Below are 22,492 nucleotides of genomic sequence, written 5' to 3'. Positions count from 1 at the left end.
GAAACTGCTGTTTCGACTCCGGGCAAAGACTTGGCCTGATTCTCCACTGCACTATAATCCCAATTCTCAGCTGTATTTGGCCTGGGTTTGGTACTGCGAAGACAGAGCTTAGTTAGCAGTACTCCACTTCTGCAGCTTGCTGGCCTCTGTAGCCAGCCAGGAACTTCTCCCCTGGAATATTCAAATGGCTTATGGAAGGAAGAGCAACAGCCAGTATCAAATTGATGGTCCAACCCATCCTCACAGGCTGTTCCTCTACCATGGGCTGAGAGATGCTGTTCTGCTGGCTCTTTGTTACCTTTGTAGAGGGCTTTCCTAAATGGAAGGCTACATCCTGGCTTCATTTTCCCTTTTATGCCAACCATCCTATGAGAGTTACAGCAGAAAAGCTGTCCTGGGTGGATTTCCTCTCAGCAAACTGACTGTCTACAGATTAGTATCTCATCTACAGCTACAACAATGTCTGCAGAGGCATCACCTCCTCAAAGGTGGACCTTGAACAGGAAGGATTTGCCCACTCTGAGGAGACTATGGTCCTGAAATACCTGAAAGTATTGCTCTTGATGTGCTGGACCATGGTTGTCTCTCTCCTATGGATGATACTGCTGCAGCAAGTGACATCTTGCCAGTACACTTCTTTGTACAATCTTTTGAAACAGCAGCATTCTCTGTGTTTCCCTCAACTGTGGAAATCTCTTGTCATATTGCCTGAGAAAGTCTGAGCGTATTGGCCTTTGAGGTGTTTGTAAGATTAGGTTGTTGCCGCCAGAAGAAGTTTGTATGTGCTGGGCTAAGTCAGCATTTGAATCAGTTTTAGCAGTACCAGGACAGATTTCATCATTTTGCCCAACATACTGATAGGACAAGAGGCAATAGACACAAGCTATAATACAGGAAACTTATATGAGTTGGACTTCAGGAAAAAAGTCTCCCCAGAGTGTGGGTCAGCAGTGGCACAAATGCCCAAAAAAGCTGGGGAATCTCCACCCTTCAAGATGTTCAGAACTCACCTGGACAAGGCCCTGAGCAACCTGATCTAACTTAGAAATTAGCCCTTCTGGGAGCAGGGAGTTGGGGGAGAGACCCCCAGAGTTCCCTTCGCACTGAAATCTTTCTGAGTCTGTGAAATTTTGACAACCTTGTTCTATGAAAAGCTAAGCTGTTTGGAGCAGTAGGAAATCTCAGCTTCTGAGGTGCAAGGCAAAGGAGTTCTCATGTTCATCCAGCCCCTTGGTGATTCAGCTTCCCTGCCGCCACAGCGGTTGCCCAGAGGTCCTCTGCGTCAGTGTTGGTGTGTTGCCAGAGTTCCTCCAGCTCCCCTTCACACCCCACAGCCCCTTCACTTTCTGGCTGAACTGCCAGATCCCTCAGAACATGTCTCCTCACGGATTCACAGGCTGGGCAGTAGAGTAGGGCTGCAGGAAACGCTATTGCTGCTCAGTAACAACTGCACCCTCTGCCTCTGTTCTAGTTCTGGATGTCTGTCATTGCTACCACGATGCCAATCCCCTGTGGAGGCTTCATGCCTGTTTTTGTTCTAGGTGAGTTTCAATTTTGGGTTGCAGCATATAGGTCTGACAGGTGGAGAGGATGAGAGACATTGCATACGTACCCAGTAGGTTTCTTCTAGTGGATGAGGAGTCATCACTTGACGTCTATGACAAGCTTGGTTAACAGTCCATATCCCAGCCTCTGAGTCTCTGCTTTTGTCATTTCCCAGCCCCAAATCCAAATGCTGAGGAGGAAATCCCTGTCCTTTTACATAAGGAAAGCCACACTGTGGGGAGGTATGCTGAGCCATGGCCTTCTAATTTCTCTGCCTCTTCACCTACAGAGGAACTCTCATCCTACAATTAGTAGTAGTTGCTCCTTTCACCCCTGAAGGCCAACTAGAAGAGATAACCTCAAAACTAGTGCCTGCAATGTATCCCACCACTTACTCATTTCTTCTGACTGAAATATGGTAACATACAGGAGTTTATTGTTTTTAACTGGTTTTAATTCCAAGACCAAAACATAAAAAGAATATGATGCTAATGTTAAGAAAGAGAAGCTATGTTAGACTAAAGTATACAAGCTCATGAAGTTCAGCAGTAAGGATCCACAGCTCTTAAATTAAATGGTGTGCGCTAAGGACCTCTGGGTTCTGGCAGGCAGCAACTGAACATGAGTCAGCAGCATGCCCTTGCAGTGATGAAGGCTAACCATAAACAAGGCTGTATTAGGAAAAGCCTAGCCAGCAAGGCAAAGAAATTGGTTATTTCCCTGCATTCAGCATTTTGGACACAATTCTGGAATATTGTGCCATTCTGTGTCCACCAATACAAGAGATTTTGACAAAGTGCAATGAGTCCAGTGGAGGCCACTGAGATTGTTGGGGAGTTGGAGCACAAAACAAACAAGGGAAGCCTGAGGAAGTTGGGCTTGTTCAGCCTGCAGAAGAGAAGGCCAAGACGGGACCTATCTGCATCCTTCACCACCTAATGCAGAAGGGGATAGAGAGGATATAAAGACTCCTTGTAGAGACACACAGTAAATAGGAGGTAAAGGCACAAGTTGTAACAGGGGAAATCCTGATGAGACATAAGAAAAAAATTGTTTCCTTGGTTAAGATGCTCAGAAAGGCTGGAGAATCTCCATCCTTGCAGACTTTTAAAGCTTGTCTGGACAAGGCCCTGGGTGACTTGATCTCACTTTGAAATTAGCACTGTTGTAAGCAGGGGTCAGAACAAGACCTCCAAAAATCCCTTCCCACTTAAACTCTTCTGTAAGCTGTGATTCCAGTGTTTGGACATTGATAGAATGAGTGTGTGAAGGGCCTCAACTGTGATCTGGACTGACATTGTACATATTCTGAAAATATTTCCTCCTACCTGGGAATCACAAATACCACTGTGCCTGGTGTGCCTAAGTGGAAGAATGAGGGGTCAACTGTACTTACATATCTTAGTACTTTTTTGTCCTCTTGGAGTCTAACTTCTATATTTTGTAACTGAGAACTACTCTTTAGTCCCCAGTGTCATTTTAATGTAAGTTTTTATTTTGTTTCTGTTAGAAAATACTCAAGTGATTGCACAGTATAGCTGCACAGCACAGACTGGGTGTTCCTTAGATGTTAATTCCATAATTATCAGTGATATTTTCCAGGTGCTGCATTTGGACGTCTTATTGGGGAAATCATGGCATCACTTTTTCCCAATGGGATCCTCTTTGATGGTATTGTTTATCAAATCTTACCTGGAGGGTATGCTGTCATTGGTGAGTATGCATGTCTTTTTCTTTGCCTGGTCCCATCCCCATGAGTTTCCTGGTTGACATTACATGCTGTTTCTATATGACAGTCATCTTCTCTCCCTATTCCTTTTCCACCCTACCTGGGAAAGGTGCAGCAGCTCTGACAGGAGCAGTGAGCCACACTGTCTCCACTGCTGTGATCTGCTTCGAGCTGACAGGTCAGATCTCTCACATCCTCCCCATGATGGTGGCTGTCATTCTTGCCAACATGGTGGCCCAGAGTCTGCAGCCCAGCCTCTATGATAGCATCATCCAGGTGAAGAAGTTGCCCTACCTGCCAGACCTGGGCTGGAATCACATAAGGTATAGTAGTAAAACAGAGGTGGAGGTGGGGAGTGGCAAAGAAATAAAGCAGAAGAGGATGAGACCATGGGAGAATAAAAGGTCATGAAAAGGGGATAGTACTACAAAGAAAATAAAAAGGCAGAATAGGCCTGGAGCAAGGGAAAAAAAAGTGGTGGAGTAGAATCAGGGTTTGTACACAGAAACAGAGAAAAGTCCTCTTCTTTTTTTTCACTGAAAGCACAGGTTTGAATAATCTGCAACATTACTGAATTTGTATTGATGTTACCAAATTGCTTCAGTTTAAAAATTTAAAAATCAAGTGTCTCATTTTCCATTTTGTTCTGAATTCAGTAGGGTTTGGATTTTTTTTCTCCAGCAAATGTTTGAAATATCATTTTATTTGGATATTTTGCTTAAAACAAAATTCAGTTATTCATATACATTCCTTCTTCTCTCTAGTATATATAATATACATAGGTATGTATCTATAAAACATGTATACATATATGTATATATATGTGTGTGTTTTTATGGTGAGGGGTAATGGAGTGGAATACAACTGTAATGAAAATCCAGTTAATCTGTGTTGATCCTGTTAGAAAGTCCTCTTTGGTTACTCTCACAGAAGATTATTTAGCAACTGTGCTGAGAACACTTTTTAAAGAAGTGGTCATTTATATATTTCTTTAAAGAATTTATCTGCTAGACATTTTTAATATGCTAACTTTTCACCTTATTGTCCATAAATTCACAGCAAATATAATATCTTTGTTGAGGATATTATGGTCCAAGATGTGAAATTCGTCTCCTCCAACTGTAAATACCGAGACTTGCAAACTCTACTCCAAAGCACCACTGTTAAGACTTTGCCTCTGGTGGACTCACCAGGTAAGCAATGTGGCGAAACTGGTCCTTCCTGGAGACTGTCTCAGCTTAAAGAGCCAAAGAAACTAGCTTTCAAATTACATACTGTGAAGGAGACAGTGTGACCCGCTACATAAAATATTGTCCTAAAAATCTTCCGCTATGGATGCTGTATGACAGAAGGCTGTTTCAGCTGGTCAGACAGGTAAGCTGGAGTGTGGGCAGTGAAGCAGATATAGCAGGTAAGGGAGGTGTGTGGGAAGTTTGTGGACTGAACTGTGACAACAGGGAGGGATCTAGCATAAGTAAAGAGCCTGCTTCTGATATGGTGCTGAGGAGTGGCACGACTCAGGGATGGTGAGCTTCCCACAGCCCCACGGTGTATTAGCAGCAACTAGCAGGGCTGCTCAGTGACTCTTGTATAGCTCTAGGTAGTATGAATCCGAGCACTTTGAAGAGGTTGGAGGGAGGAAGGGGCAGTGTGTGGCAGGGGACATTCAAAACCTTGAAGTGGCTTAATGGCTTCTCTGCTCTGTGTTATGCAGAGACCATGATCCTTCTGGGATCTGTAGAGCGATCTGAACTGCAGGCTCTTCTCCAGAGACATATAAGCCCAGAACGGCGACGGCTCCTCAACAGAGAAATGCAGCAGAAGCTGTCTGAGGCACCCTACGATGGGCACAGCAAGGGACCATGGGCAACGCTGCCAAAGCTGAAGCATGAATCTTTTGCTTATGTTGATGAGGATGAGGATACAGATGAGAAGGGAGAGGTGAGGGAGAGAAGTGGAGAGACTGCAACACAGAGACTGCTTAAGAAGCAGTAAGGCACTTGGAGAGGCTGAGGGCTGAGGAAAAAATGACACGGGGTGGACTTTATTTTCTCTCCTTTCTGTAACAGCTGCCTCGGCCCCCAAGTCCCACTCCCAGTTACCCAGAGGAGCCCAATGGCCCGACAAGTCCTCTTAAACAAATGCCTGAAACTTCGGAGCCACAGCAACTCCCAGGTATGGTAACTTCTGGCATGCCTCAGCCACATCCTAGCCCGCTTGTGGAAGCTTTCATGCTAACTGTGTGTACCTGCCTGTGCGAGGTGCTGATTTCCGAGACTGAAAGAAGGAGCTTTCTCTGCTGTTCCTGTATTAAAGGTACTTTGTTAATGCACCTCAACATCAGTATAACGAACCTGGAAACATCTTCTGTTTGTGGTCCCTCAGAGAGCACGGCAAAAGTAGGCCCACTCAAGCTGCTCTCTCTCTGTCAGTACTCCCCATTCCATCCTTTGCAATAACATCTCCGCGGACATTTTCTAGAGAGTCTGCGTGGAAGGGTCCCATCTCTTGCCTCCTTAACCCCATGAATTAATTTCCCTGGGAAAAGCAGCCTGAGAGCTAAACATCTGTACTTGTTTTTTGAGTAGCTTAGGCTGTTGCTCAGCCATCTCCAAGATACTGTTGTTAGAGCTGTTACTGAACAGCTCCTCCCTTGGACGTGCATCTCTTTGATTCAGCTACATTAATATGATGGACAAATACTGATGCATTGTGTTCTTTATGTGCCACCCCAGCCTATATTAGCTTTGCTTCCAAGACTGTACTCATAGCTCATTTCTGATTCATATATCGTGTATATGATGCAGGATGGTGGTTTTTTTTTTCCTTTAGTCTTGAAATCCTGGGAAAAGCAGCCTGAGAGCTAAACATCTGTACTTGTTTTTTGAGTAGCTTAGGCTGTTGCTCAGCCATCTCCAAGATACTGTTGTTAGAGCTGTTACTGAACAGCTCCTCCCTTGGACGTGCATCTCTTTGATTCAGCTACATTAATATGATGGACAAATACTGATGCATTGTGTTCTTTATGTGCCACCCCAGCCTATATTAGCTTTGCTTCCAAGACTGTACTCATAGCTCATTTCTGATTCATATATCGTGTATATTTGATGCAGGATGGTGGTTTTTTTTTTTCCTTTATGTGTCTTGAAATAAGCAGAGAGTGAGTAAGCACAGAGGTGTAGCCCAGTCTTGAGAATGAATACAGATAGGGCTCTGGCTCATGCTTTTAGGCACCCACCATGTTAGCATGTAATATTGCACATAGCACGTTCTGGTTCCTTAACACCACTCATGTATGACTAAACCTCTAAGGCACAGGAAAATCCACTTTACACTTCCAGGGCAGTAGAGTGGTGGGACAGCCATCCACCTCTCCTTTCCAAATCAGAAAAAGAATCACATCAAAACAAGGACAGTGTGTGAGACATTTTACGTGAAACTAGTACTGAGTGATCCAGGAGTGACAAGAGGAAGTGGAGCAGGGGTGAATTTATGAGGCTTTCCCTGCCATAATTTTTAGTTTGGCTCACAGCTGTCATTGTTTCTGACCAACCTTCCTCCGCAGCCTTGTTCACTTCACAACAGCATGAAACCCTATCTCCTCCTCTTTGCTAATTCCTGAATGTCCTGCCTGGGAGAATAATTCTGCAGCCTTTTTCATTCCCACCATTACACTGCTGGCACAACCCATAGACTCCTCACCCCTTTGTACCTGTCACATTCAGGCTGTTGATATGTTTTGTCTTTGAAGTAATTTCCAAATTCTCACCTCCCCTTTCCATACTCATCCTCCAAACCACATTCTCTTTGTGGACTGCAGAAACCTCTAGTCACAGCAGTTTATCCCTTGTATCAGATTGTTTGCTGTGTTAGTAGTCTCGCGTTTATTTTTTCTTCAGGGACACTGATCTATGAATATTATCTGCAAGGGCTACTTTGTAATGGTTTGTTTCCTCTCCTTAAGGAAAAGATACTGCATGGGAGTATTTATTCTGGCATGTCCCAGACACCATCTTACAAATTGAATGCTAGATTGTGGCTGGCTCAGCCCTGTCACATACCATTTGCTATGTCACTCATACTATTTCCCAACCTGCCTTGGGCAAGGAGATGGGCATGGGGCTTTGTATTTTTGTCTCTCACTTATTCTTCTCTCTTATCCGTGTGTTTGTTTTCATCCTTCAGGCAATTTCAGGCGCCTGAGGCAACTGATCCAGCAGCTCTTGTGCCATTACAACCGTCCACTTGAAACAGAGAGTGCCGCCCAGGTTAGGGATACAGGCAGCCTAGTAGTACCCTGAAGAGGGAAGGGAATGCAATGGAAATAGAACCTACTACTCAGAGCCATTCAGCATTTGGCCAAAGCACGGACACGCTTATGGTCCTGAACTCTGACAGCATCAGTGGGGGACTCTCTCCAAGGAGAAGGGGTGTGATTATTGTAAAGGAATGTGCATCTTCCTAAAGAGCCATCTGTGCTCAGGTGTCAAGGCTACCATCATGACTGAGTGTGGGCATCTTTTTCTCATTGAATACCTTAACGCTATTTTGGCTAACCTGGAATAAAGTGCAGTTCTATTCCATTTGGTGAACAGTTTTGGCCCGATAAAAATGAAAAAATGCTTTTGCCTTGTGCCATGTTAGATGCCCTTGGGTATCTCATATATCTGCACAGGGTTGGTGGGTATCATCCAGAGCCTATGGGAGACCCATCCATTCTAGGGCAGTGGTTGGACCCCATGTGGGGTATCTGAAAACATCTAAAGCAGTACTAGATGACCATGTTTAGGCACCTGAATTGCTCCACCAGCATTCCATAGTCAATCTTCATTGGCAAGGGAAGCACAGCAAGTACAGAGTACACCTTATAATGTATTAGTATAAAGAAAATCTAAACACTCAGAAATATACTATTTGGAACAAAAAGGGGGCCACATGGGGTGAGGAGGCTGTGCAAATTTTTCCTTTCTGTACTCTGTGAAACTGTGGGTTCTTCATCTGTCCTGAACAGTGTTTTCTCCTACAGGAGCCGGTGGAAGTCGTTGACACAATGAGGCCAGAAGAGGTAAGACCGGGTGTAGAAAGGGAGTGGGGTTAATTGATGCTTCTTTTGCCCATTTCCTGTCACTTGCAATACTTCCTGAACTCCGACAACCTCAGTGATTGCCACATAAAGCCATAGCTAAAGCCATTTTCTTCTTAGAGTTGCACAGTGGGCAAGTCTCACCCAATAACAGAAGAGATTGTTCTGCTAGATGTGCTGAGTAAGGCTCTGACTAACCTGATCTAGCTTTGAAGTCAGCCTTGCTGCGAGCAGGGTTTTGGACTAGAGACCTCCACAGGTACCCTCCCACCTAAATCTGTGGGTCTATATTCCTTCATTTTTTACACAAAGGAACTATTATCTTGCAATGACAAGGCGAAGATGCACTCAGAAAGGAAAGCTAAGATGTTCACTCCCTCTTTAAGCAGGAAGGAGCAAAACCTCACCTTCTCAGAAAACCTCTGAGGTACTGGAATTACTCTGTTTCCACAGGGACTTGGCATCTGGCAAAGAAGGGATGGGAAACCTGAGGGGTGTGATATAATGGGCAAGATGAATGGTCTACATAGGAAGGAAGAAGCATTAATAGGAGAATGGGACTAGCTTGGGTACACAAGACAGTAACACTGCTGATTACTGTAAGAGTGATTCCTCTTCTTTCCTGTGTCAGATAGATGCTTGGGAACAGGAGGAGCTGAACAAGAATGTGTGCTTTGACAGCTGCCGCATAGACCCTTCCCCTTTCCAACTGGTGGAGAGAACTTCCCTGCACAAGGTGGGTGCAGATGTCTCTCTGAGGCATACATTTTTTCTCTACCCTATCTATCATTGCAAGTCTAGTCTATGACTTATTTCTTCTCCTTGTCTTCACCTACAACCACTCTCACCAGCTACTTCCACATCCAGCTACAGAAGTCGGTTTGTTCCTATAACCTTCTGCATGTACCTCCAATCTCCTGCAATATGAAAGGCCACATGATAATAAGTCTGAGTGCATTTATTAAAATAGCTTTTGGACACCACATAGGATTTTCCAGCTACTACATTAACAGAAGTATTGTATGCCTTGCTGCTGGGGGCATTACACTGAGATTTACACCCTGCTTTGTCAGTGTGCAGCACTGGAATGAGTACTCGTGGATTTCTCAGGGTGTTTCTGTCAGGGTGTAGAGTCTGCCTCAGTGCATGAGAAGAGTTGCTTGAAACCACCCTGTATCACAGGCTCTTCATTGAACTGAAGCACAAGGAAAGAGGAAGCTGGATCATACAACTTCTAGGGTTAGCACAGGATGACTGTGGATAAAAGCAATCATTTTATAACAGGAGTAAGAGAGGACTGGGCTTTCACTCAATGGAAAGGGAAAGCAGTCTACTGAAGCAAAAGTGCACAGTGCATGTTTTTATCAATATTCATTTAATGTGAACGGTCAGCATATGCCTTGCACAAAATTAATTAATTACTGTTATCAAAGGGGTAGGATCTCAGCCTTGAGCAAAATAAGAACAGGTTAGCATATATTTAAGATGACTTTGGTGTTTTCTAAAGGGCTGGCTGAAGTAATCTGAAAACGACTAACATTTATCTTTGAGAATATAGGGGTTACAAGAAATTATACCTGAAGACTGCAAATGGGGGAAATTTCATACCTCTTGTAAAAAAGAGCAAATGAGAAACTCTGAAATAACACACAAGTCAACTTAACTTGGATGCACAAAAAATGCAGGAATAAATAATCAAACTGTCTGAGGTATGCATAGTTAGAGCTAAATGTACGACTACTGACAATGGCAAGAATATCACAGCTTATCATAATCAAATTGTATTTAACCAGTCTGATTTTCTTTTACATTAGGGTAAAATGTCTTGTTCCTGAGAAATGAGATTTTTCCTAGTTTACACTTGAACATGACATTCAATATCTCATGTGATGTTAAAAAAATGGCAAACACCAGCTGTGAAAGAATGACTTCATGTGAGGCCACAGGTAAAGTCCAGCTAGAGCTCAGCTTAAAGAACTTGGAGGTTAGAAATACCCCACAGATGAGCACTGAGAATGCTGATAGTTTTAGAAAGCCTGATCTATGAAGAACAGCAAAATAATGGGGTATATTTAGGCTGAAGATCAGAAGACTGATAGCAGTCTTCTGATATCTGTCCTTTTAAGAAGGCTTTGTAAGAGAAAGGGAATAACTTGTTCTCAGTTGCTGCTGGATAAGCAGCAACAAGCTTAAGTTCTAACAGGAAACATTCTGGAACAAGAAAAAAGAAATCTTCTAGTGTTAAGGAAAGCACTGGAATAAATAACCTAAGAAGGTTCTGACTTTGCATATTACTATATGATAGTTTAATTTCCAGCACCAAAATGAAATAGGATCTGCATAAGTCCCCAAATACACAGGGTGTTGCATGTGAATCTCTGTTTGCCAGATGCAGGATGGGAGTGACCTTGAGAATGCGCTCTCCATCATCAACACACTCCCAAGTATGGCTGCACAGCAGAAGGACCAAAGGGTAGTATTTGCTAGCTACAGAAGGGGAAGGGAAGAGGTAGTTTCTCACTGGGATGACTGCAGACTTGTGCACCTTTGTGATTCCCATTTCTAAATCCCAAGTCCCAGCTCTAGCAACAAGTATCACGTTACCAGTTTCCAAAGTCCCTGACGTGGTCTTTTGTGGTTTTGCTCATAGACGCATACATTGTTCTCATTACTGGGCCTCAGCCATGCCTACGTAACCAGTATGGGGAAGCTGAGGGGAGTGTTGGCTTTGGAAGAGGTAAGTACAGATCCTTTCATCTCCTCCTAATCAACTGCAAATGTCCTGTGGATCATTGCAATAACTTACAGGTGTTGGAGGATCCAGCTGGGAATATATATAACTGCGATAGCTACATTTTCAATCCAGTATTGAATTCTGAGTCAACCCTTTGGAAGCCATGTAGAGGAATGGATGACTGTATCTCAGAGGAGGCAGCAGGTGTTGTTTACAGGGATGTTAGATGGTTCGTCCTTTTCATGAACGTAGGGCTCTTAACTGAGCAGCTATTACTGTCTCTGAAAGTGGTGTCGAATTTGTTATTTACCCTGGAATGAAAAATTACATGACCAGTGTAAAAGATGATCTCCACAGGCCCCAGAGGTAGAGCTGTGAGTCTCTCTATTTGTGATCCCTTTACCCTGGAGAGTAGATGAACTTCTGCTGGGTAGGGCTGGGTCAGCCTCCTTTTCATCCTTTTTTTCTGAACTTTTTCTCTTCTCATAGCTTCAGAAGGCAATAGAGGGCTCCACACGCTCTGGGGTTCGCCTCCGCCCGCCCCTTGCCAGTTTCCGTGATACCAACCGGAATTCCATCAGCAGTGAGAAGGTCAGCCAGGCCACTCAGGTGTGGAGCCGGCAGGACAACTGCATGGTGGCAGCACAGCAAGCAGCGGACTTGGGCACAGAGAGCCCACTGCCTCCCTGCTCGCACTCCCCCCAGCCCTCACACTTGCATGAAGAGGGGGAAGTCCTGTGCTCCACTTATGCCACTGATACTGAGTTGGAAGAGATGGAGCTGACAGGGCCAGTTGCTGAAAACATCTCAGACATCCTCAAGGACATAAGCCTACGTTCCACTGACCTGGATGAGGATGAAGATGAGGATGAGGATGTCCCCTTATAGCTGGTGTGAGAGGAGTAGTCCATCACACTTCCGTTGAGCCAGTCTTCTTGTGTTTGCTCCTCAAAGAGAAGCTTTTGGATGTTCTCTGCAATCCCCACAGAGGATTGATTCAGCTGGGAGAAGGGGCATCGGACTGACCCTTTCTTCTGCTGCTTTCTTTCTGTGCAAAGACTGTTAGGCTGTTGGACTATACAGGTGTGTGCAGGAGTCAGATGTGGACTGCAAGGTGGCTAAGGGCAGGCTCATAATGCTTAGGCTTCTGCCTAAGCAGTAACATGGCAGAAGGGATTGTAACAGGACATGAATACTGCTGGACACAGTCAGGACGCTCTGGGTCAGTCTGTCACGTGGAAAGTGGAGAAGGAGCAGCTCTTCTCATTCTCCATTGGTGTCATCCTTCTAGTCACACCTGGTCTGCATGCACCAGTGTAAACACAGCCAGACCTCCAGCCTAGAAGCATATTGCTGCTTCTGGCTACAATCCCATCCATGTTGCTGCAACTCCTTTTCATTAGCTCTTATCTTGCATCCCCCCCCAAACATTCCCATGTAGAACATTTTTTCTCTTTGTCTATTTTTACTCTGGGATTTTCCTGGATGGGGGTGCAGTTAGGAGCTTCTCCTCTGTTCTTTAGCTGAGCCATGCCCTAAAAACAGGTGGGAGGAAAATATTTGGTCTATGTCTCATGTCTTGAATTCAGCCAGGGCTCTAAGAAAAGCACTGGAAGGGAGGAAAGCCTCTTTGTTTTCCCATCATCTCTGGAATTTTTAAATAGAATGGGAAAATCTTAAGTGGGGGCATCCTCAGTGTTGGAGGGAGAGGAGTAAAACAGCATGTATGCACCTATATTTCAAGTGCTTGTGTTTGTCCCTAAATCACTGTTCACAATTTTTACAAAATTATAGTCTTAAAAAATAACAACTCAAAAAAAAAAAAAAAGGAGTGTTAGCAGGCTGCCAAGAAATACAGCAGAGGGAAGCCACATTTTCTACACTTTGTAAACAGGCTGCTCTCTGAAAACTCCTGCTCTCTCTCCTGATAATTCTACCCTGCCTACTTTCCACATATTTCTGCATACCTCAGATCTGAGAATTCCAGTTCTCACTTTTGCCAGCTTGTCTCTGTTGTGACTAACAGCAGAGACCTCAACCCTTGTCTGCAGCATCCCTCTCTATTCCAGTTCTAAATCTGGAGCAGATCTTGATCTGTATCTTGCAAAAAGATGTCTTGTCAGTTCATGTCACGCATGCAAAACCTTAGCATCCAAAGATAAGATGCTGCTTTGTTTAACTCACTGTCCTTGTGAGGTTTTCTCAGTAAATAGGCAAAATCAAATTCTGTGTATTCTGCAGCTTTCCTCTAACATTCTACATCTTTTTCTATCATATTTTTGATCCAAGCAGCGTATTGGATGTGTTTCCACTTATCAGCAACAGAGAAGAAATCCAGGCTCTGAGAATATGTTCTTGGGGGTATTCTCCTGCATGTTAGGCCACATCCACCTTCTTCATATTAGTAAAGCATTATCTAACTTAGAGTGACCAGTTTCACCTTAACAGGTGAAAGTTAATAAAAATCAATAAGCTGTCTCAGGAGCAAGTAAAAAATATGGTTACCTCTAACCCAGTCTCCCCAGGAAAATTCCCTCCTGGCTTTAATTCCAAGGATTGACCTTGCACCAATTCCTCTCTGATGATGCTCATGGGTGGGGGAGTCTGTGACAAGCTTATAGTAGAGGGAAATCTCCCCCAGCTAGTCTCTTGAAGAGGGGGAGATGTATTTTTGTTGTCTGGAACAGACAGCCCACCAGCTCTGTATTGTCTTTGACACGTGATCCCCCTCTATAAGCTAACTGGGGACAGCCTTTCCCTGCCAAAGTGATCTTCAGTCCTCCGAGGGTCACCCTGTCCTTGTGAGAAGACAGTGGTGATCTGAGGGCAAGTCTCTTGCGCATACCAGCTGCTTTCCTCCACCAGAGGGTTGTGGCACATTTCTGGCTGCCAGGCATTAGCACACAGCCTCCCTGCTACCTTTGTGTCACCTTCCCCTGCCTGCAGAGAAGAGGCAAAACAACGGCTATTTTAGTGGTCCTTTAAATAAGCAGGGGACAAGAAAGGACATTCCTTTTAAAAACCCATAAATGTGCGGTGAGTGGCAACACTCTGAGACCAAATCTGATCTGGGGGTCCACACACCCTCAGGAAGGACAAGATTCTCCAAGTCAGCCCCAGCCTTATTACTGGCAAGTACAGACTTACATTTTGCAGCTTAGCCAAATGCTTGCACTGAGACAGATGAGACAAGGAGAAACTTTGAGGCTGGAGTCAATACACCTCCCCCTCCTCTCTCCCAAATACAGATATATGTTCTGCTCCAGTCCCACAGTTCTCCTACGGTGTGTTACAGAAGAACTGGTATCTGACTGCCTGAGAAAGCAGATGGAGCCTAATCAAAGCCAGAGAGTGTGTGAGTCATGACAGACAGATTGCGAGCTGGGGGAGATGAAGCTGGAACAAAAATGATGCACATGGAGAGGCTTGGGGAGCTCAGATTAAGACACAAGCTAACCTGGAAAGTTTTTTGAGGTTTGTCACCTGGGGGGTACAAGAGGACACACATGTGTTCCCACACATGCACACACACGTATCTCTCCGTTCCTATTGCCTTTAGCTGTCCCAGAGTTACCATGAGGAACAGGACTGCTCTCTGTGGGGAAGCACAAAGGTGGGTGTTACTGCTGCTCTTTGGAGGCATTAGTCAAGATCCATTCCAGGTATGCCCCCACCCTTTGAGCAGAAGCAGCATTCACCTGCACCATTTTCTCACCTGGGAAAAAGTACGTATACATGAATGTGTACAGGGAGGCAGGAGGGGACAAAAACATACTGCAAAGATGGTTTGCAATGGCTGAAGATGTTTCCACTTCCATTTTACCAATAAAATCTTCACTGAGCTGATGCTAAGTACTTTAGTAGGTTTGAAATGTGGAGTAACACTGAACCTTTGTCAAGAGAACTCTAAGCTTGCACCCCCTCAAAGTTTAAACTTGAAACCTTTGTCCAGCAAACAAAGTCACACTGACCTGTCACTCTAAAACCTGCATCTCTCATCCTATCCAAGTAGCACAAACTTGGCTACCTACACACAAAAATAATTTTTTCCCCAACCCAAAATATCCCCAGAATTTGTATCAGCACTGAGGCCTTCACATTCAGCTAGAAAGTCAAATCTCAGATCTGCCCCCAAAAATGCAAGCACAAGCCTTGAGAAACAAGAAGCTCTGAGGCTGTTTTGAACCACAGAAGCTTGCTTTTCTCCTAAATAGCATGTGCAGTTGCTTAGAATCATTGTTTTGGGCAGAGATTCATGTCACACCAAGCTTGTCACTACCACTCAAAGCACTAAAATAGAGCTGATCTTGTTCAGCATTTTCAACTCCAAGCACCTGCTGAACTACATTTGGTACCCAACATAAAAGGAAATACTCTGAGAAGAACATGATAGTGAAAAATCTCCATCAGAGCAGAAAATTTTGGGAAAACACCAACACCAACACCAACACCAACAACAAAAACCCTAAAAAAAATCCTTTGACCTTGTATCTTCAAGATAAATGTAATCTTAATCTCAACTAATTGCCAGTTTACCGATATTCAGTTAATGAAGGGAAGAAGTTATCCATTAAATTTTAATCTAGCAAAAAGTTGAACTCTTCCTTTTACATGGCATTTCAATATGAAAGCAGAAGTCTTGTTTTTAAACTTACCAATATAAAGAAGTGAAAAAATAAGGAAGACTTAAGATTGTCAAGACAACAGATAGGGCTTTGGGTAGTTATGACAAGGCTAAGAGACTTGGTCATGATTCAGATGAAGGAGAAAACACATGGAGATGGACTACTGGACAACCAGAAGAATTTGCCTGGACAATGTAACTTTTTTTGGTTGGCAAATTATTTCAGACTAAAAAAAAATCTAGTTTGCTAACCCCACAGACAAAACCAGTTAGTACAAGCAGGAATAGAGAGACAGACAGAATCAAGAGTTCATAAAAAATAACTCCCCCACACACACAGTTATGCAAACACTGCATAGAAGTGTGTGTTGTGTGGCCAAAGAGTACAAGACAGGGCAATAACCAGCTGAGGAAGTAAAGATCCCTCTTTGCCAAATTAGTCCAATCCCAGGAAGGGTATAATTAAAAACACACTATTAAAAATACTGTCACAACAAGCACTAAGTTGTTCATGGCCACGTAAGCAAGGATCTGGGCACAGCTCTCTTAACAATTTAATCAACACTGAAGACCCATAATTAATACTTCCGCACAAAAGCCATGCCTGAGCATTAGTATTCTCAAATACAGAAAAACTTTTTTTTATCTTAAGCCATGTGATGCAAAACTTTTTAAGGCTTTATTTATGGGAGACAAGCTTAAACTGGTCCTGACAGTAAACCGCAGGCTCTCATTGTGTGCACCCCCCCATACTGTACAGACAACCCTGTGCAAGTGTACTCACACACACACAAACATGACCGTTTTCAAATCAGGGGTGTGCAATAGTAGATAGCTCTGCAATTGGGTTGCCTGTGCTTTGAGCCACATCTCCCCCTCCCTCAGCTTGCTTCAAGTCAGTAAGTCCTGATGAGGCCTCACAGGGCTAAAGACACTACTGTGGACACTGCTGGGATTAGTGTGCCAGCTAAATGAAGCCAGTCTCAGCCAAACCTGTTACTAGTTCAAGCACTGGCCTTTCAAATGCTCACAACCCAGCAGTTTTGGTGTGCTGCCTGTGCAAACATCTTGTGCTCCGTAGTAAAACCAGTTACTGAAATGTATCTATCCAACTTGAAGGATTGCACCTGATATGGAAGACAAAGTATGTTGAGGAAAAGTCCAGTAGCAAATTCACAAAGGAAACAGAATGTAGAGAAATGAAAACATGAATTGCCTGCTTTATATGAACAACAATCTAAAAGCTGCTAATATCTGGCTATTTACTGAATAGCTACTTACTTAGTTTGAAGAACAAAAGGTAAAAATACAAGACTACTAAGATATGTTCAGAATTAGTCACACAAACTCAAGTGAGAAGCTTTTCAGTTTTTCCACACAGAAACAAGTGCAAAAGACAGTAATGGAAGGTTTATGAGGAATACATTTGCCAAAAAATACTCATCTGCTTTTTTCTCCCCCTCAAACTTCTATAATGCACTTAAGCAAATGGGCTGTGAAAAGAAATGGGAGCTGTGAGATGGTTGGATTATGACCAAACATGTCACAAAATCTTATGCTTAAATCAAATTTGCAGTTTCTCTGGCACAGAAGATACGAACTGTCTGAGGGACTGTACAGAAAATACCCTTGCAGCTGGCAAAGTGCAGAGCCAGTGAGGTGTGCAGCAAGAATGGTCTTAGGCCCTTTTTATTTACTGTTTTCATTAATGACTTGAAAAAGGAAGTAACATATGTTGCATAGCTTGTAAGACAGTAACATGAGAGAAACATATGGTAGATTTGCCATCTAGTCTAAACAGAGAAATAAGCAGAAAGTGGAGATCAGAGTGGGGCAGATACCACAGAATGAGGTTCATGTTGAGGCTAAGCAGCTAAATCCAGAGGAGATGTACTTAACTGAGGGATAAATCTAGACTAGTATGATGGTAGAAGAGTTCTGTTAGGTGAAGCACTCAGCAGCTGGACACCATCTTTGTAGCATAATGTAAAATTAAGAAAAAAAGACATTTTTCCTGTGCAGAGATACAACTTCCAGGCTCAGAGACATGTTGTTTTCCCAGGGACTCAAGCCTTAAACTTGTGTGGAATAACTGATTTCATTTGACACACTATGTTTCAAAAAAAATAGTGATAATTTAGAGGCCAGTTGGCAAAAAAAAAACCAAACAAACAAACAAAACAGGAGCAGGTACTAGGGGACTTAAAGGATTGACAAAAAAAACCAAACAAACAAACAAGGAGCAGGTAAAAAAATAGTGATAATTTAGAGGCCAGTTGGCAAAAAAAAAACCAAACAAACAAACAAAACAGGAGCAGGTACTAGGGGACTTAAAGGATTGACAAAAAAAAAACCCAAAACCTAAAGGAGTTAAATATGCATGTCTTCTGTAAGTCACAATTAATTATATGAACATAATTATGCAGACATACATACCAAGGGGTGAGTGGGAGGGAATCTATTCAGAAGCAAAGGCAGGTAAACTGGAAGGAAGCAGATTAACTTCAAATAGAACACAGAAAGCAAAGACTAGCTAAATAGCCCTGATTGTGAAATATACTATGCCTTAAGCAGGGCAAGTGACACTGCTTAGCCCCTGTAAGAACCCGTGGAAAAGTGCAAGTAAGTATCTTCACAAGGAAATAGGTATCTTTTATGTCTAGAACTTAAAATTCTCATATGGTAAACAAAGCGCTACTGGATCTGGCCTAATGTCCTAAATCAGAAGCAGATGATACAACAATGTTGGAAGTGCAGAGATGCTCCTTTCCCTCTGGGTCAACCAATTCCCCAACCTGCTATGAGGACAGCAGGCTGAGAAGCACCGATTTAAAACTGAAATGTGAAACCAGAATCTTGCTACCCAGTGTCAGTGCCTTTTACAACCCCAGCATTAGACTCCTCTGTGTCCTAATCTGCTGATGTGAAACTTTTGTCCGACTCCGTACCAGATGTGTCTGCATGTCACCAATACCAGGACAAGACTTATACGTATCATCCGGAAAATGCTGTTTCAGTGGAACAGGAAAACTCACTCTACGCTAAACTAGAGGGTCCCATCGATGTGATGCTGTCTATCATCAAATCTGCTACAAGGGCCTGGGATTTGTGTCATGGTAGCCACAGGCACACACAAGATTTTAGCCCTGTATTTAGCCCCATGTGATGTTCTTATCTTCTTAATGAGAAATAGTGTATCATATATTTCCTACTCTGGGATGCTTCTCCAAGCCACCATGGATCCTTTTCAATGTCCTCCATCACACTATCTCATTGAGACCCACACCCTCTTCCTAGGATCCTCCTTCCTCAGACGCAACTCCCCTGGAACCGGTCCCACAGAAATAAAACACTTCCACCAGCCAGGACGGCAAGACCACATTCTGTTTAATAACAACTCCATAAAGGACTGTACATGCTATTTTGAGCTACCTCCCTTCCTTTACTGTGGTTGCTGCCACATACAGGCATGGAGGTGTATAGTGCCATATAGTTTCCTAAGTCTATATGTAGTGTGTGTACATGTATGTATGTGGTTGTACATGTATGTATTTATATATAGCTTTGTAGAAGTGTTATCTCATAAGTCACATTATCAAAACATGCGAAGTATATCCAACAAAAATTTTCAGGCAAACATGTTTTGGAGCTGGAAGACCAAAGGCAAATCAGACTCATTTTAGTTATTAAGGGCTAGTGTGGGACAAGGTAAGGATGAAAGCTTTCAAAAGTGGGTCCCTTTCCCTTTTTGTTTTACTTCCATTCAGTACTTTCCCCCCAAACATCAATGCACCTCTGCAAACACTAGCTTGAAAGAATACATATAATCACCATGCAGCCTCCCCCTACAGAAAATGTGTACAGGCTTGGGGGAAGCTCTTTAAAATTGCTTTGCGGCAACCTCTGTTGTCCCATACACTTATACTAAAGCAGTTTCAGATACTGAGAATACAACATATGAAGACCCAAGCCTTTAATTACTTTTAAACATGCTTCAGGAATCCATTCCGCATGCCACCCCTGAGACTCCCATCCACCCTTGTACCTCCCAGATCCTCAGCCTGTACCCTCCCCTATCTGAAAAGAGCTGAAACAAGGTAAATCCTGTTCCCTGTAAAATTACTTTTGAGTTCCTATTTTATAGTGTAGGGATTCCCAGAGACCTCCGATCATGCACAACATCCACAAATCAGAGAAGAAAAATTGAAGCCAAACAAGAATATATACCTGCAAAAGAGCTTTTGGCTTGCTACATTGCTGACACATGCAGTATCTGAAAAGAAGGGAAGTCCGCCTGTACTTGCTTCATGGGAGCTTGGAAGAACTCTGGAAGAGGGTTCTTAACCTTTTGACCTCCAACTCATGACTGGATTTCCATGCCCAATGAAAATGAATCCAGAAGGCCAGTGAATTTGGACTAGAGGTCTTTATCTTATTAGAAGTAAATCGTGGTGTACGGTCTTGTCTCCATAATGGAGAAAAGCCTGTTCAGATGTTTTTGTCTTGCTAGCATGGACATTTGATCCCTTATGGGAAAGCAAAAACAAGACTAGGTTTCAGAGGGCATTTAAAATGTCCCCAGTCAAAGGAGATGAGGAAGATCCTCAGTGGCATTCTTTCCACAGAACACTGTCAACCCCTCTCTTCCTAGAAGACAGCAGCTACTACTCATCAGTTGGTAAGTCCCGCCCATGGCAGGGAGGTTGGAACTAGATGATCTTTAAGGTCCCTTCCAACCCAAACCATTCTATGATTCTATACTATCTGCACTGAGAACATTCTTGAACAAGTCTCTACAGTTTTAGTAAACATACTCTTTCTCAGAGAGTCCTGGCCTGACTAAATTTTTCCTCTTCCAACAATGTGTATCTGCACTGGAAAAATATATCACATATTTTCTTTTGCGCAGACCAACACTGACAATCATAGAGCTGCTCTTGATTTCCAAGGAAAAGATAACACTTTGCTCTGCCTATGCTGGGGAAAAATGTCGGTGCAAGGATGCAAATGGACCCTAATGTTCTAAGTGCAGGTCTTCCATGTCCATTTGTTAACATAATAACAATTTGTCTTCATCCCTACCCCAGTCAATTCATGAAGCTGGCTATGCTGCTGGGACATCATAGTGTCCCCAACAGTCTTGCCCAGGCTCCATGACGCGTTCTGAGACAGAGAGAGACATTGGTCTGGCACCAATGTCCAGCTGTTCTCTTCTGCTCCTGTGCAGGTTCACTACTACTTAGCCTGGGAAAAGCCTATGATACAAAAGAGGCACCTGACGTTGACTTTACAGCTTGCATTCATATTTGAGACTGTGCTTTAATGACTGTAGGCTGTGCTACACAAACATTTAGTTCTAATAGGCACTACTTTACTCACATTTTTCCTGTTTATTTTTCCTTTTCCTGAGCCATGGCATAGAAATCCTTCCCTGTAAGATTGCTACAGGGGAGGGGAATCAAAGATGAAACTGCTACTTATTTATATTTTACTAGATGTAAGGGCACCAGCTGCTGATAATCTCTGTATTAGAATGGATTTTTTTTTCTTTCCTTTCTTTTCCTTTTTCTTTTGGAAAAGGTCAAACAGTTAGTTTAAGGGAAATGCCAGATTGTTTAGAGTTGTCTGAACAAGGAACATGGGAAATTCCATCTGGGAGAAATTAGAAGGAAGAGCTTAGACTATGCCAACGTTGCTCTGCTCTCCACCACATTTAGAGGTGAATTTATTTTAGTTTGTTTCTTTTTCTAGGCAATTACCAATAAAACAGTTAAGGCAACCTGAGCTAAAATTAGATATTTTGGGCTTCCAATGAGAACAGAACTCACATTAACTTCATTTGGACGATGGCTAAGTTCTCATTTGGTGTATTTCTTACACGATTCCCCTGAAGAATTAAGCATATTGTGAACTGTTTTTTGAAGATGATGAAAAAGAAGCCAGTAGGTGCCCAAATTCAGGGAGGTCTCTTTCCTATCACTCTGTCTTACAGAAACAAGTGTGGCTTGGACTAAGGAGTACCATAAGCTGCACCAATCCTGGAGCTACAGCTTGCGTAGCAATTCTATACTTGAGCCCATTTTGCCTGGAGTCTGCCATGAAGCTTCCTACCTGTGTTGTGTAAACATAAGCCTTCAAGCTTTTCTTGATCTTTTTCCCAAGCCTTTCTCTCAATGTCTTTCCCTCTCTGGCTAGACTTCTCCTTGCTGTTGCACAGAGCACACATAGTTGTCCACAAGCCTGTACTGTTGCACGCTCCCTTGCCTCACCACCATACCTCATACCTCTGTCAAATGAAGAGAACAGTTTCCTTCTCTCCAATTCTCTTCTCTGGGCCTACAACTAATACTGGTTAGTTGTTGTTGTACACAGTACATCACGCACAGACTCTGCCTAGGTGTGAAGTGCCATTCTGGATCTTACACTAGATTGGAACTGGCTTAAAGACAGGGATAAACCTCACCTCCAACAGCTGTGCTTCACTCCTGCACAAGGCTTTGCCTCTTGCAATTACAGGAGAAGAATTATCAGTATCCTTAGTTGCGGTGGAGTGTAATCACTGAGTGCATACGAGATTTGTGCATGTTAATTTTATTAATTTCATGCGTATATCAAGTTACTCATCTCCTCCTGCCCGATTAGAAGAAGCCTGTGGAAGGGGAGGGAATAGTGAGGGAAATAACAGGGCATTAAGTAACAAAAACCAAATCAGGTAAGAGCATACTAGAAATTCTAAGGAAAACACTAGGGCAGGAAGGGGGGAATATATCCTCCCTG

General features: G+C 43.2%; 1 protein-coding gene across 6 annotated transcripts in view; it reads left to right on the top strand.

Annotated features, from left to right (window-relative positions):
• CLCN1 (chloride voltage-gated channel 1) overlaps positions 1 to 13,567 on the top strand; it is a 76,161-nt gene extending 62,594 nt beyond the window's left edge. For 3 of the 6 annotated variants that reach the window (XM_019474106.1, XM_019474107.1, XM_009287141.1), the window contains 11 exons: positions 1,472 to 1,541; positions 3,148 to 3,258; positions 3,342 to 3,597; positions 4,334 to 4,467; positions 4,989 to 5,215; positions 5,344 to 5,449; positions 7,460 to 7,542; positions 8,301 to 8,339; positions 8,989 to 9,093; positions 11,008 to 11,094; positions 11,581 to 13,567. In XM_019474106.1, coding sequence (XP_019329651.1) covers positions 1,472 to 1,541; positions 3,148 to 3,258; positions 3,342 to 3,597; positions 4,334 to 4,467; positions 4,989 to 5,215; positions 5,344 to 5,449; positions 7,460 to 7,542; positions 8,301 to 8,339; positions 8,989 to 9,093; positions 11,008 to 11,094; positions 11,581 to 11,979 — 1,617 coding nt within the window. In that variant the 3' untranslated portion in view covers positions 11,980 to 13,567. Of the gene's footprint in view, positions 1 to 1,471; positions 1,542 to 3,147; positions 3,259 to 3,341; positions 3,598 to 4,333; positions 4,468 to 4,988; positions 5,216 to 5,343; positions 5,450 to 7,459; positions 7,543 to 8,300; positions 8,340 to 8,988; positions 9,094 to 11,007; positions 11,095 to 11,580 lie in introns of those variants that run through there. The other 3 variants (XM_009287143.1, XM_009287142.1, XM_009287146.2) reach the window with 3 other exon arrangements.
• The last annotated feature ends 8,925 nt before the right edge of the window (positions 13,568 to 22,492 follow it).

The sequence above is a fragment of the Aptenodytes forsteri genome, unplaced genomic scaffold, assembly GCF_000699145.1.
Source record: "Aptenodytes forsteri isolate BGI_AS27 unplaced genomic scaffold, ASM69914v1 Scaffold216, whole genome shotgun sequence".
Lineage (NCBI taxonomy): Eukaryota > Metazoa > Chordata > Aves > Sphenisciformes > Spheniscidae > Aptenodytes > Aptenodytes forsteri.
Note: the sequence above shows the minus strand (reverse complement) of the source record. Positions and strands in the feature narration are given on the sequence as shown.